The sequence below is a fragment of the Gambusia affinis genome, linkage group LG05, assembly GCF_019740435.1.
Source record: "Gambusia affinis linkage group LG05, SWU_Gaff_1.0, whole genome shotgun sequence".
In the NCBI taxonomy this organism is placed as follows: domain Eukaryota; kingdom Metazoa; phylum Chordata; class Actinopteri; order Cyprinodontiformes; family Poeciliidae; genus Gambusia; species Gambusia affinis.
The window spans coordinates 22,332,564-22,348,106 of record NC_057872.1 but is presented as its reverse complement, the minus strand read 5'-3'; the positions used below and the strand labels follow the sequence as shown (position 1 = coordinate 22,348,106).

The 15,543-nt window shown below is 37.3% G+C and overlaps 1 protein-coding gene across 6 annotated transcripts in view; it reads right to left on the bottom strand.

The window, feature by feature from the left end:
* The window catches only part of crppa (CDP-L-ribitol pyrophosphorylase A), an 85,920-nt gene that overhangs the window by 65,827 nt on the left and 4,550 nt on the right, over nucleotides 1–15,543 (bottom strand). For all 6 annotated transcript variants that reach the window (XM_044116280.1, XM_044116281.1, XM_044116284.1 and 3 more), the window contains exons 3-6: nucleotides 13,924–14,073; nucleotides 9,851–9,955; nucleotides 9,282–9,327; nucleotides 5,045–5,142 (exon numbers count right to left, since the gene is read on the bottom strand). In XM_044116280.1, coding sequence (XP_043972215.1) covers nucleotides 5,045–5,142; nucleotides 9,282–9,327; nucleotides 9,851–9,955; nucleotides 13,924–14,073 — 399 coding nt within the window. The remainder of the gene's footprint in view (nucleotides 1–5,044; nucleotides 5,143–9,281; nucleotides 9,328–9,850; nucleotides 9,956–13,923; nucleotides 14,074–15,543) is intronic.

Below are 15,543 nucleotides of genomic sequence, written 5' to 3'. Positions count from 1 at the left end.
AAAAAAACTAACAAAAAAACGTTCTCCCAGGCAGAACATTTCATACTTCATAGGTTCTTCCTGCTGCAGCATTTGTGTTTAATAATTGCAAGACACAGTTGATGTGTCCGGAACAAGCAGCAAGAAAAAGACTGATGGCGGTTTGTTCTTATAGTCCTGAAAGAAAGAGGAGACGTATCTGTTCTTGTGGAATATACATTGGTCTTTATGGAACATCTGCAGTAATAGAAAAAAAAGGCTTTGCACTTTCACAATGCAAATGATGTGTTTTGTAAATTCTCCAGCTTTACCTTTTATGCTAACAGTTCACAATGTGCCCAGTAATTTTACAGCTATTCGATGCATAGAAAATTATCAACTTGTGACATTTATTTTATTAAAAATAAAAACCTTTGCACTGTTTTTTTCTTGATGATCCAGTAAATACACTATAATCATAAGTCACACGCAGGTGATTTTGTAAAAACAAAAGAGCAGTGGGGGACTGATTAGAGGGATTAGCAGACTGACTGCAATAAAAGAGAAGCAGATGTGCTTGACATCATTGGATTCCTTTATTTGAAATGATTATTTAGAAAAGAAAATGTCAACAAGGTCTAACCAAAAACGTTTTACAGTTGAAAAGTATAAAGCAGACTTCTTGAAAACATCTATTAATGTCTGAATGTGGTTGAAAAAGTGCTCAGCTTACTAAAATAAGTTACCAGGGCCTAACAGTCTCTTCCCAATTCAAGGACAGGGACATCGCAACAAATGGAGAATGGGTTGAAAGTTTTCTGCAAGAAAAACTCCTCCTAACGTTTCAGGGAAACATGATGAGCAACAATGTCTCAGGAGAAGTAATAAAAGCAGGACAAAGATCTGAACATTCAAATTTTGACCCAGAAGCGAACAAACAGATCAACTTCAGAAGATGAAGAAACGCATTAAGTATCAACCCTTCTGATAAATTAGGTGATTATTTACCTAAAACCATTTAAAACCATTTGTCTCTGTGGAAACATTTCACTATGACTGTAGTTAGTAGTCACTATTGCTCTTTTCGCCTCCTGCTGTGTCAGAAAACATTACTTCTTGGGCAAAATTAAAAAGCAAAACCCACATGCAAGCCAAGTTAAATTACGTTACGCTGAAAATTGAGTAAAATCACAATACATCCAAGAACTATAAAAGCTTTTATGCCGAAACAGCCCCAACATAAAGCAACCAGATTACCCAATGAATTCATTTACCAATCATCTCTTCTGTTTTGCATCTAATTACGAATGAAATGTCATGCTTGCATAAAATATACACCAAAATAGACATCCAGAAGTTGCCAATGGCACTGAAACACAGTTTGTTCTACCCAAACGAAGTAATGGAAAGCAATTGAGAATGTGTAATGGTTATGGGAAACGTGTTGGGGGCTAGTGGAGATAGATAACAGCTCACTGTCTACGGAGAAAAATCAGTTCAGGCCAACGTGTAAAAGATTTGCAAACTTTGAACAGAGAAAGTGGTAGGATTTAAACCAGGATGGCAGTGAAATCCTGAAGTAGACGTGTTTGTTTAAGATCACGCGTGGAGAGAAACCACTAAGCTCTCAACACTGCAGGAACTTAGAAGTTGCAGTAAGTTTTACACTTAAAACGAAACTTGAAACCATAACATATTTCGACTGTAACATTGCTTTTGAAGTACAGGATTGACGGTACTGATCTAAAGAGATGAGGAAAACCACTAGCGGGAGCTTGACATTGAAATGATAAACGATCTGTTCATCAGTTGATCAAGGACTCAGTAAAGCTAGACAAATAAAAGCGCAACGTACCAATACAGATAATTAATAAGCATGAAAATAAGTGAACTGGACGATGTTGCAATGTCAAACAGAGACGGTAAGAGATGTGAGTTGTGGCTTCAAAGAAAGATTTAAGGTATTGCCGGCATTGACTGGAGCACCAAGTAGTCAAAACTGTGAGTGAAGGTTGGACGCCTGCAGAAATGTGACACAGAATTACTAAGTTGTAAAATATTTCTTTTATTGTTTCAGTCTTTCTTTAAGAGTAAAATATGATTTATGTCTCTTTATTATGTGACAAAAACAAGGTTGAAAGATTGTTTTAAAGACCTCACCGTGTTTACCATAACAATCCTGTTTGTAGTCTGTTACATGTTGCCGACAACACTGCTCTGAATCTGAAGAAATCCCAAATCATTTCATCCCATAGTCTTCCTCACTGCTAGCATGCGCCGCCAATTTCCCCACCTGCACACAAACCCAAACTGCTTATCCCTGTGTTAGATCCGCGTAATGGCGCTGGGACAAAAGTCATTTTTCATCTTCCGCCTCCTGTACTTGTCTTTCATCCCCTCCATTATTCTTCGTCCTTTTCCAAACCCAGTGAAAAGGATGGATCTGGTTCCTTACAGACACACCGGAAAGCCTCGGCCCCACAGGCCACCTGAGCACAGCTGGGAATCTCTCCAGACAGCCGATCCAAAGGAGCCGACAGAGGCTCCAATACATCACCGAGGCTCTGTTCAGCGCCGCACAGTGAGAGGCGCGCGCTCTGGCACCGGATCACCAAGAACTTGGAGCGGGTTTAAAGGATGAACTGTTTAGATCCCTGCAGAACATTAAAACTAAAATGTGGAGTGTTCTGCCACCAATCTCTACTGTCGGCGGTTACACCCAAGGAAGATAAATACAGATGTGCAAGATAAAGGAGACATGTCTCCAAATATGAAAACTGGCTTGGGGTGTTGTGAACATGTGGTAAAATACAGTAGAAATCTAAGGAGAGTTGACTGGAAAACCAACAAAAAGCTGTTCGGTCTTTAGCTTCTAAATCCCGTCACAAAGCAAACAGCTTCAAGAGTTTTGGGATTTTTGACAAAGCTGACGATGATGGACTGCTGCGTCAAGTCTTCTTCAGTGCATTCCACAGATTCTCAATGGAGTTCAGGTCTAGACTCTAAATTTTCACATCCTGACAGACTGGCGACAACCAACCAGACACTGTGACTGAAGATAAAGAACCCAAAACAGACAAGATATAATTAATCATCTCAAATGACTGAAAGATCAACAAGGATTGCAAGAAGCTAAAGAATTGCCAAGGAAGAAAAGTGGAGCTCAGATTCTAGATAAGTGCTTCCAGAGTTTAGATCCTTGTAATAAAAAAAAAGGTTGGTGGAAATAACAAAAAATAGATTTGAATTTGGTTTCAAGTAGCACCGTTTTGATGACATGGCAACTCGATGCCAAAAAACTGCGCTTATATATCTTAGCAAACCTGAAATAAGACTAAACCAATTTACAAGTAACTTTTTAATTCCTTAATATTCTTCCTGGATTATGGCAGGAAAATCCCACCAAGAGAGCAGAAGGTTTTGCAAGCGGAGATTTGCTCCGAGCAGAGGCTACGTGAGCGCAAGGAGAAGTTTTGAGTGCCATCATTACAAGTTTTAAGAAGAAAGACATGAAGTGCTGCTTTCACAATAAAAATGTAAGCAAAAGTATTAAAAAGTTTTAAGAAGAAAGACATGATGTTCTGCTTTGAGACTGAAAATGTGTGCTCTTGTTCCTACATACTCAATCAATTAATCAAATTTTGAATAGCAAATTAAACTGTAAAATGTATTTTATTTTATTTTTTTCATTTTTTATTCAGTAACCAAAGAGTTTTATTTTTTTATTATATTTTGTGTGTTCAAGTTTAATAACATGAGAAAAACAATATTTTGTTTATTCAGGAAGTATTTTATATAGCTAATGCAAAATAATGTTTTTTTTAATTATTATTTTAGCATATTATAAAATAAAATTAGCCCTTAATATTACTGAAGGATGTTAACCCTCTAGACAACAAGAGAAAACATTTTTAGAAGAAAATGGCAGCTTACCCAAAAGATCAATCAACTTTAGATTAACTCAGTAACTGATAACTTGCTTCCTAAGGCGATATCTTTTATATCGGGCAAATCTACCTGCAGGTATTGATGAAGTCACATTAACCTTTAAATTCTTGAGGTTTTTAACATATTTTCTGCACCACAACCATCTGAATCTGTCATCAGGGATCAGTTTCATGTTCTTATTGCGGTTGCAGAACGTGTTACCTTTTATATATTTCACAAAAAGCAGTTTCTATTTTCATACCCGAGTGGTTTTCATCCTTTTACACTGTAAAAGTCCTGGTCCAACGGAGCTGAATCATATGCCTGAGTTACGTCCTCCTAATGATCAAAATCTTTGATGTAACTGTGCTGAAAAGATATTCATCTAAAGGTAGCTGGGCTCCTGAGATTGAAGCTTGAGAGCCCTGAGTTGGAGGTTTCTGATTTTCAAACTTGATCCAACGGAAATCCCGCAGTTCTTGAGGTGCAGAAAAGTGTTTCACATATCAAAGGTTTATGTGGTCTGTGCAGCCATACCTAATATGAAAAACTGTCAGTCTTTACTTCTTTGCATTTTGGCGCTGTTTTAGATTACCCAAGAAAAGCGACTGAGAGTTCAAAACAGATGTTAAAGAATGGCAGAGGGATGAACATTGACCATTTGTCTAGTCTTTTACAAGGGAGATAATATTAGGGAGGTAAGAATTCATCAACAAACACCCAGTTAATCAGGGAAACTCCCAGAGTTCACTCTTTCTGTCTGAATCAGAGAAAGATGGGGTTTGGGAAGAAACGAGGAGGAAAATGGAGTGTGGACATTTTCGACAGGCTATGATACACAGCTGACTGTAAATACCAACTCCCACCACTAGGCCACCCACATGGAGCTCACATGACGTTTTGACAGGGAAAGTTTAACGACTATGAGAAGAGACAAAGAGAAACAGTGTGAAATAAAAAGCACCTGTTCTTTATGGAAATCAGTCAGCAACAGTAGCTAAAGCTCTTTAAAAAAAACAAAAGCACCAAGGAGGACTGGCAGCAGGTTTTAATATTCTGGAACAAAATTCAAATGAAGATTTCAAAGCAATTTCGAGAACAAAACATTAAACGTTGTAACTGTAATTATGGGAAGCTGGTATTCTGCAGCAGTACTCACCATATTCAGAGCTCCAAAAGCTTTTTGGAGAACATTGGCCAGAGCCACAGCAGCTTCCAATCCCCCGGTTATAAGGCAAGCTGACTGTGACAAAGTCTCTGAAAACAAAGAAACCAAAGAGTTGTTTCCAGAGAATGAAGGCTTTGTGATTGCATTTAACAGTCTCTCTGATATCTACCACTTTCTCCTCTGCTTTTTTAATTGGAAAGAAGTCAGTAACGTTCACAACAAGCTATGTCCGGTTTCACCACAGTCCTGCATCCTAATTCTGCCTTCTTACCAAAATCTCCAACAATAAACATATAAAAGTTATACAGCATATATAGTTATACACAATATTATTTTTATTCTCAGATATATTTTCCCTTTGTATTAAAATCCCAAACCTGAATTAAAATACTGTAATACCAATGCTCTGCCAGTAGGTGGAGAAAATATTTACTAACAACAAAATAAGAGGAAAAAGCTCGAGCGTCGTTAACGTAGTTATGGTGCAATGTCCGCTTATCAAGATATTCAACTTTACATTTCTGTATCACCTGGATACTATTTTACATGTTTGTATGTTGTTATTAAAAAATAAATAAAAATAAAGTAAAAAAAAAAATCCCATCTGCCCGGAAACCTGAGTTAAAATACTGTAATACCAATGCTCTGCCAGTAGGTGGAGAAAATATTTACTAACAACAAAATAAGAGGAAAAAGCTCGAGCGTCGTAGTTATGGTGCAATATCCGCTTATCAAGATATTCAACTTTACATTTCTGTATCACCTGGATACTATTTTACAACAGTAAAATTTACTGTGAAAGCAGTTTGTTTATGTAGGGAGATGTATTTTTAAAGCAACTGTTTTGGAGTTTAGCTACATTTCTCCTTTTTTAATCCGTTTCTGTAATCAGTTCACTAACGTTACTGCTTATTGTTTGTGGCTGCATCTAAAATCAGATGGAGCTTTACTTTTGGCTTTGAAAAGTTTACATTGAAAATGCATTCAAAAAGGAGAGAAAGAACAGAAGAAGACATTTTAAAAGTGATCAACGGCACTGATGAGACGTGATTATAAGTTGAAATGAAATGAGAATTGTAGTTACAGCTTTTCCTAAACTGCATAAAAGCTGTATGCAATTAAAACAGGTTGAAAACAGTCATGAATGAATGAATCACTTTCTATTGCTCCAACTATATGTGTTTTATATATTTAAACTATTTTTTTAATTAATCCGTCTGAGAAAAACATTTACTATTTTGTGAATCTTTTGAGGAAATAAAAGTTTAATTTGAAAAACCACGTTTTTAAATTATTATCAGATTTAGACATTTCCCAATAACTAGTTAGCAGCTGGTATTATTGCCAATGTGCCTCTGAGCTGCTGATTGATTTACACACTGAGTGGGTAACACTGAGGTAGCTGGCGGAGATAGCAACAATGATTCACCAGGTGGCACACAGCCAAGCTAGGAGACATACCAGAAATACAATTACACGTCTTTAGGAAAAAACACAACAGTTATCAAGGACAATCGGCTCATCGCAGACTCCAAAAATATAAAAGTTAGACCTCCTATTCAGATGTCTCGCTTGATAAAAGAACCAGTCGTTTATGCGAACGCACACCAACCGAAGCAATAAGCAGTTAGTCAAACTGACAGATATGAGAACTTCCTTCCATGTGTTTTAAAAAAAAACACACACACAATGAATTCATTCACTTGGGAGGCTCTGGGAATTATCGCCGCGCACCTCTTGTCACCATCAAACAGGTACTTGTTGGTCCAGGTGCTGGCAGGGTGAAATATGGGGCTGTGTTTATTTCCTCTCCTCTGATTGTGAAGGTGTCCCTTGTCCTGACTTGCTCTCTCCAGTATTCACCGTCTGCTTCCACCCGCCCTCTTCATCTCAGGCCAAACAATGTTTAAAAAGAATTTCCCCCGTTAGAGAATGGTGACGGGTCATTCTGGTTTATTGTCACCTATTGACTGCTAACTGCAGACCACACAAAAAGAAACAAAGCCACCCAGCTCTGCTCACTTCAGGGCATTTATTCTGTCAGCCATTCACGTACGCATGCATGCATACCGTACAACTCAACAACAGAAACAAAGATCTCTGAACAACACACGGTGCATCCAGAAATTGTCAACAGTGCTTCAATTTTTCCATATTTTATGTTACAGCCTTATTACAAACTGCAACACAAATACCTCATTATGATAATGTGGAAATTTTCTTGAGATATTTTGCTAATTAATTACTTTGTTCATTAAAATTTTTTCACAAAATTATTCTTAGATAATGAGGTTTTTTTTGTGGGCAGTTCTATCTACTTTCAGATGTTTTAGGGTCTCTTAACACATTGAATCCAAATAAGCTGCTACTGGCCACGCCCCCCAACTTAACATTTACACTCACACGTAAAACTGCCTGCAAATAGATGAGCAATTATACAACTGTACATCTTTGAAAAGCAGAATTAGAGCCTCCTGCTAAATCAACAATAATACAGCAAGTGGTTTCTGGATGGTAAGTCAACAACTAAAACCTGTCTTTTCCAGCAGCCATTGTACAACGCAGACAGCAGAGAAACCAGCTGACAAAGAGTGATGGAGCTCCATTTGGGTTGCTAGGAAACGGAGCAGAGCCAGTCAAATGTGCCTTGCTAATACGGAGGCTTTTGAAAAGGTTTGTTTTCCAAACACCAAAAAAACATTAATTTGTTAAAAAACTGTCTGGGTGGATTTTTTTAATCCATTGGTCTATTTTTAGAGGCACTTGGAAAGACACCCACTTGTCTATATAAGGTCCCAGAGTTAATATCGAGCTTGCAATAACGAAGCTTGGTATTCAAGGAATTGTCTTTAGACCACTGAGACAGGTCTGTCTTGAGAGCCAAATCCAGAAACATTTCTGCGGTCCCAGTGACCTCACTGGCCTCCATTATTCGTAAATAAAAGAAGCTAAAGCTGGTCGGCCAGTCCTTAATAAAAGGTGCCTGAAGTACCGCGAGAAACAAGATTCTGGTGTGATGAGACAGCGATCGAAATCTCTGGTGTGAAAACCGGGAGTCGTGTTTGGAGGAAGCAGGGCTCATTACCAGGACGGTCAGCGAAGCATGGTGTTGCCAGCATCGTGTTATGGGGACTTTTTGGAGCAGCAGGAATTGTCCGGACAGAGGGAAAGATGAATGCAGCAATGTTCAGAGACATCCTGACATGTATGGAAACCAGCCCCAGGGCGCTGTTGACCTCAGACTGAGGCGACGATTCATTTGTCAGCAGGACAACAGAGGATCAGAACCACTCTGAGAATATCCTGGAGTGCCAAAGCCAGAGTCCAGACCTGAATGCAAGTGAACATTTCTGAAGAGATCTTCCATGCAACCTGATGGAGCTTGAGAACAATTGAAAAGCTAATCTGGTGGCCTCACATTGAAAAAGATGAGGCTGTAACTGTATTAAAAGTATTAAGCTAATTTCTTTGTGTCTTCTTTTTTTTTTTGCAAAAATCCCGAAAAGATTTCCACATTGTGATAATGAGGTATTTGTGTGCATAATTTTGTGGAAAGAGATTTTACTTAATTGAACCTTCAATGACACTGTAACATATAATGTGGAAAAAGTGAAGCACGGTGAATACTTTCCAGGTGAACTGCTTAACCCTTTGAAGTCCACGCCCGCCCTGTGGCGGGCATAACGCTATGCATTTAAAATACGTCTGAAAAAAAAAAAAAGACGCCATGAGAAGTGTGCATTTCATTAGTGTTGGAGAGTAGAAACTTCAAACTTTGTAAAAGTAGTGGTTTTATATTGATTTTGTTTTATATTTACTTCCAAATAAGAATATGATCGATCATGTTAGCCATAGCATAGTGCGCATTTTACGCATGGACTCGAAAAAATGGCTTTCGTGTTGCATTCGTTCAGTTTTTGGTCGTAAAACAACTCGCGATTGCACTCAACGTGCGTAAAATGCGCACTATGCTATGGCTAACATGATCGATCATATTCCTGGTTTTATTTTGAAGTAAATATAAAACAAAATCAATATAAAACCACTACTTTTACAAAGTTTGAAGTCTCCACTGTCCAACAGAAATGAAATGCACACTTCGCACGGCGTCTTTTCTTTATACAGAAGTCTTTTAAATGCATGACGTCATGCCCGCCACAGGGCGGGCGTCGACCTCAGAGGGTTAACAGGCCGTGTAAAAAGAAAGGTTACGAGGACGGAAACTCACCTTTGATGATGGACTCTGCAGCAGCCAAATCCCATTTATAGGTCACCTGACGGACAAAAAGTTGCTTAGTCAAAGTAGAAACAAAAGTAGTTCATTCACACACAACCATGCTGAAATGTTTTCAAATTATTTCCTCAGATTTTGAGATATTTGTCCTAAAACCCTCACAAGGGTGGAATGTTGCCTCTAAGCTACAGACGTTTAAACCTGAGCTGATAAAGGTGCTAAATCAAACAATCATAAATCATTAAAATCCCCATTTACTCCAATGAATGGTCCCACACACAGATTCAGGTTCTTTAAGTTCAAGTGTGGTTCAAGTGCTAAAAAATACATAGATTTTTAAATGATATCTGATTTGTTTTTGTTAAATTGAGATTGCCAGAATTATTTCTATTCACTAAATGTCAGCATATAAAGACTTTTTTACAAAGCATGGTCTGGGTTTTGACTTTTTACAAAGAAAAACTATTTAAAAATTCAAAAACCTTCATTTCTGTTCATTAAACAGTACAAAATGTCACTTAACGGATCAGTACCATCCCAAAGCAGGTTGTTTTTACGCTCACCTTCCACAAGGTTGGCGGACCATCGATGAGTTTGGCATTGGTGCCGCAGTACTGTAGAGCAAGATGGAGACACTCGGTACCGAACTCGAAGTCTGACTCGCTGCACTGCAGAGGGGCCATATGGACGGTGCAATTTATGAAATTATTGAAATTATTGTCAACAACAAAATATGTGTCTTAATTCTTATAAAGTACTTCTTTACATGAGTAATGGTTCTGAAGTATGAGAAGAGCTTGGCAGAAAAGATAAAACGGTTCACGGTAACACTTAGGGGGCAAATTTTGTAAGTGTTTGTAAATTCTTTGGCTTAATTAGACGCTCTAACGTCCTGAGGATTATTACAATACTTGAGTTGCAGCATAAATCAACCTGGAAATGTTTGGTGAATAAAACCTCTTTTTATCCACTAAAAAATTTGATTCAGCTTTAATAATACTGAACATCAAAATCTTCACTAATTTTTCAACCAATTATTTGAATTTTGTTGGTAAACTTTAAGAATCTGCTCTGTATGCTACATCGTAAACTTCACAATAATCTTTTCCATTTGATTTATTTGTCTGCAAAGTGATCAGTGGCAGAGCTTGCAAAGAAAATGCTCAGAACATGACGCTGCTGTCGCCACATTTTTCACATCAGAGAGCTCCATTTTCTTTGGCCGATCAAATCTTCTTGGCCTCATAACAGCTCTCTTATCTTTCAGATTTAACACTGAAAATGTCCAAGACTGTTTTTAAATAAGGCCTTTTTAACCACATCATTTTACTAGACCTTAAACGATTCAGGATGATTATTATTATTATTATTTTAAGTGATGCTGTGGCTCCTTGTCTCCGTCACTCAGCAGAACATGTGCGCACATTTAACCTGAAGTACATATATAAGCTGCAAAAATACAGTAAAAGTGAGGAAAGTAAGTAATTACTTCATGTCACTGATGCATTCAGAGGCAACACTGCAGTCACTACAGACAGGAGAATTTGGTATATTATGTTCCAAGCTTCTTGCATGCAAGTTCAGCATAACTGTGATCTTAAAGCTGATAAAGGTGATGAAGGAAAATGAGAAAAAAAAAAAGTGATCACGAAAAGTGATGTAATTCACATAATCAAATGTTTCAGAAAAAAGAGCTGCGAGTCCATGTTTTCCTGAACTTGTGCAGCTCTGCTTGCTCTCACTGTGATTTTCAACTTGGCTTCTCAGAGAAGGTTAAATTTCCATAAATTTGGTCAAACTGCATTTTCTACCAAATAGAGGAGTAGAGGAGCTGCACAAACGCTTAATGTTTGGTCTCTGTGGGAGATTTTAGACTCATTTAAAGATTTCTTAAACTTTTAAGATTTCTTTAAAAGTTACACTTCTATTCAAACATTTTTGCAATGTGAAACTTTTAGATTGAATCTTCCACCTGGTTTCTTCCTGGTCAGATCTTTCTCAAAAAAAGTTAACCATAATGTCTGTTTAACTAAAGGGTAAATGAAAATAAACAAATAAATAAAAAAAAAATCCATTCCTAAATCCGACTGAGAGTCTGCAGTAAGCCTTGAAAATAAAAATTCAGCCTCTAGATGTGGAAATTGAAACCAAAAGACTCGCAGCTGTAATTGCAGTGAAACGTTAAGTATTGACGATTACAAATGCCTCCTTCTAATTCACAATTATGCACTTTGGTTTTGATCTGCCACAGAAAAACCAACTAAAATACACTGAGGCCTGAAGTTTTAAATATGAAGGAAGTATAACAGGTACCAGTACTTTGGCAAGCCATTGTGGCTACAACTCGATGAAGGAAGTATTTTATGCAGTTGTGTAAAAACTTTTTGCCATGCGGGCCAAAATTATTGGACTTTATTTTTTTATAACATTTTAAAACAAACTATTGGTGTGTTTTTCTTATTTATTTAGTTTTATATTTTTTATTTTAGCTGCTCAATAATAATCAAAACAATTTCAGTTATATTAAAATGAACAATTCGAAAGTTATTGGAGCCGCAAAAACTGCATGTCGCTTTATAATATCTTAAAATAAGTGTTTGGTGTGTTGTTTTTATTATTATTTTAGCTGATCAATAATAATCTAATCAAGTAAAATTGTATTCAAATGAAGAAAATGGTCAGATGTTTGTAGAAAATGGATGTGCAGATACAAAAAGACTCACAGTTTCTACATTTTGTGCGTTGATTCTAAGATTTGTGTTTTGAGAAATAGAAGGACATTGTTTGTGGTTCCAGTTACTTAAAAATTTAAATAAATGCAAAAGTCTCATAAAGAAATGGGAATCAGATTTTGGTACCTAATACTTTTTTTAAATTAGATGTTATTTATTTTTTTATTTATTTTTTTTAAATTGAAAAAGTGTCCATTTGCATCAACCAGCTATGCTCCATTTGGGCCACCCAAAATCCTTTAGAGGGCCACAAATGGTCCCCAGGCTGCACTTTGGACACCCCTGGTTTAATGTATTGTGAGTCAGTGAGTAGGTTGGTATTTTGTTGAGTTTAAACTGATGTTAAATAATATTTGAGTGATAAAATAGATAATAAATGGTCCTTTTCCTTCAGCGTCTGTGTAACTGTAGAGGAGAAAAAAAAAGGTCTCTGTGTTGAGGTAATTTAACCTTTAGCATTTTCTCTAAATACAAAAGCCCCCCCAGAATACTGGATAAAGTGTCCCTCCTTTTGTCTTTTCACTCCTCAGTTCTTCAGCTCTGAATGGACGTCAAGCTCCAAATCTGACGCGCGCTGAGATTTTTTATGAGTATGTCCTACAGTCTTAACCTGAGAGACACCTTAGACTTTCGAATTTTTGTTAAGGTGGAGAAGGAGGAGAGGGGCACGCAGTCAGAGCCGACAGTGTGTCTTTCTGCAACCTGACTATCTGTGACACTGCAGCACCAGAGTGAGCTCATTTTCTTAAAAATGTTGGAGCCAATGGAGCTTTCAAAGCGATCTGCAGATCTGTGCGTGCCAGTAGTAAAAATAACTTCAGACAAATGGCGCAGCTGAAGGCATACTTCAGCTGTGAGCTAAACGTTTGCCGCGTCTTTCAAAGCAGAGATCAAGGCTGAAATCGCAAACTCCAAATGTCTGAAAGACAAATACGGTCGACTTCTGCATCTGTAGTTTCAGTTCGATTGTCGAGGTTTAAGGACACAAAGCCTTTTCTTTCTGTGGGGATCCTGCACAGATCAACCTACGTAAATTCTCTCTTCTACGCAGGTAGACGTATAAAACTGCACTCAGACGAGCCAACCTAAAGGTTAAGGGTAATTTAAGGGTTTATTATCTTTCAAAAGGGGATTTTGAATGTTTAGCGTGTGATTTGTTTTCCAGTGTCATCGGAACAATATGAAAAATTGGGCCAATCTGCTCAGCATTTCCCCCAGTGCATTATAAGCCTGGCGGGCCACCAAGCTTTACTTATTTAAATCTTTTTAAAATGACTTTATAGTTGGTGTTCAGGTGTTAATCTTCCAATCTTTGGGTAACACATAATTATCAAGTGATATTTTTAAATTTCCTGTCAACTTTAGACATTTTTTAACTTGAAAACACGACGGGCCGCTGGACGAATGACTGCCCTGGCATCCAACCACCGGATTCTGGGGGAAACAAATATTTTACTTTATCAAATTTTTTATTCAATTAATTATTAGAATACTCGATTACTAAAATAATTGTTTATAACAACCATACCCTGCATGTAACTTCTGTTCACTCCAATGAAACAATGTTTTTTTTAAGTAAGACTTGAACCAGTTCAGTGCGCTACCAGAGTTTGATTCAGCTCTCTGGTCATTTCAGCAATATATCACAGTCAACAGTGCTGAATGTTGCACTGAGCTCCAACAGAAGACGGTAAGAAGATTTTATTTCCTTGTAAAATTGGCTCTACACTGAAACTCTGTAGCTTTCGGCGCATTGAACTGTAATGGAGCAATTTTCATAATCTGTCATAATGAGAATCACACAGCAAATGTTAGTCCCAAAATTTCTACATTTCTAGACCAAGGAAAAAGCTACTAAAAATAAAGAAGAATCAAACCCCAGTAACTTAGAAAGCCGCTCTCACCTTCTGGTAGGCCTCACAGATTACATCATATGTGAACCCCTGAGGCATTTCGCTGGCCCTGTACTTGGCTCGCTCTAGCGAATGGTCCAGGTATCCCTCCGACGTTGTGGCGATCACAGTGGAAACAAGTGGTCTGATAGCTCCAGCTGCCTGTGTGGAAAAAGACAGTAGGATCTGGAATTTATTATGAAACATTAAGTCAAGAATGTGTTTAGAGAGAAATAATGTTCACCAAAATATTTGTAAGAGGCAAAATTAGACGTTAGTAAACACTTTTACCAGATTACAACATGCAGTAAAAGCTGAAGCTTTATCATCTCTCTGCAAAAACACAAAATCCTACCAAATATGTTTGGTCTAGTTCCTAGTGCAAATATCTTAGGACACTTGAAATTAGACAAACTAGGTTAAAAGTAACTTTTCAGCAAGATTTAATTAAACAACTCCTAAATATTGATGAAAAAATAGATAGATTAACCTATAACATAGGAATAATGTCTTTTTATAAGTGAATTAGTCTGCCAATTGAACTAGTACTTTTTAATCAACATTAAGGAATTATTTACTTAAAACAAGCCTCTGTATCTTGCTCAAAAGTTACTTTTAAGTTAATTTTGTCTTATTTCAAATGTACAACGACATTTGCACCAGAAGCTAAACCAAAAATACTTGGTAAGATTTTGTGCTTTTAGAAAAATTAAATAAGGCTCAGACGGAGTGAGAGTCCAAGATTTAATTTGTTTAACGTTACATCACAACTACGACTAGTGCTGCGATATATGGAGAAGCTGAAGAAAACACAGATGAGGAGATTTTAGCACCTCTCTATATTTTAAGTTTTTATTACAGTTGATTTAAAATTCTCTATCTGCAACAGGATTTCGACAAAACGCAACAACCAGGCTGAGATTCTTCAGAACACATCGCCGCAAATCCTAGTAATAAAACCGGATTGCTCCAGTGTGAGCGAACCGCCCGTCCAATAAGTTTACGCAGGGTTCTTAAATGCAGCTCAGCGGATCACTGAGATGCAGTTTAATAAAATTTAAATCCACAGAAGGGTGGTTTGATTGAAAACGCAAGAAAAAATATTAAAATAGTTACTAGATGACATATTAGTTGACTTACGCCTCTAGTTATATAATGATTTATAACAAAATAGCAAATGTGCATGCCCTGCTTCTAATGAAACATTTCTGGTCTAGCTTTGTGGGTGCATGGTAGAGTTAAGGGAAGCCAACTATGTTCAAAAAGTTCTGCAAGCTTTTGAGGTAGAAATTAATCTGCTTCTTTTACCAAAAAAGGGATCAGGAGGTGAGGTGCTGCTGAGATAATAAGGACCAGACCACCTGCTGTGGGAGTTCACCTCACAGCTCAGACACATCAGAAATGCCGGGATCTGTGAATGTTCTTTTAATAACCTGTATCCTTTCAACAGGATCCTGCATCATGTTGAGCTTTAACTATAAATCATCCATATATCTAAATGTTTTGTCATCATGAAATGATGCATTAATCCAGTTCAAATGAGCTAGAATCATGAAACCAGTTTGTTTGTTTTCTTTCAGCTCTTTCAGTCGGCTATGGAGTGGCTTTGTGATTGGTTTGTTTATGTTTACA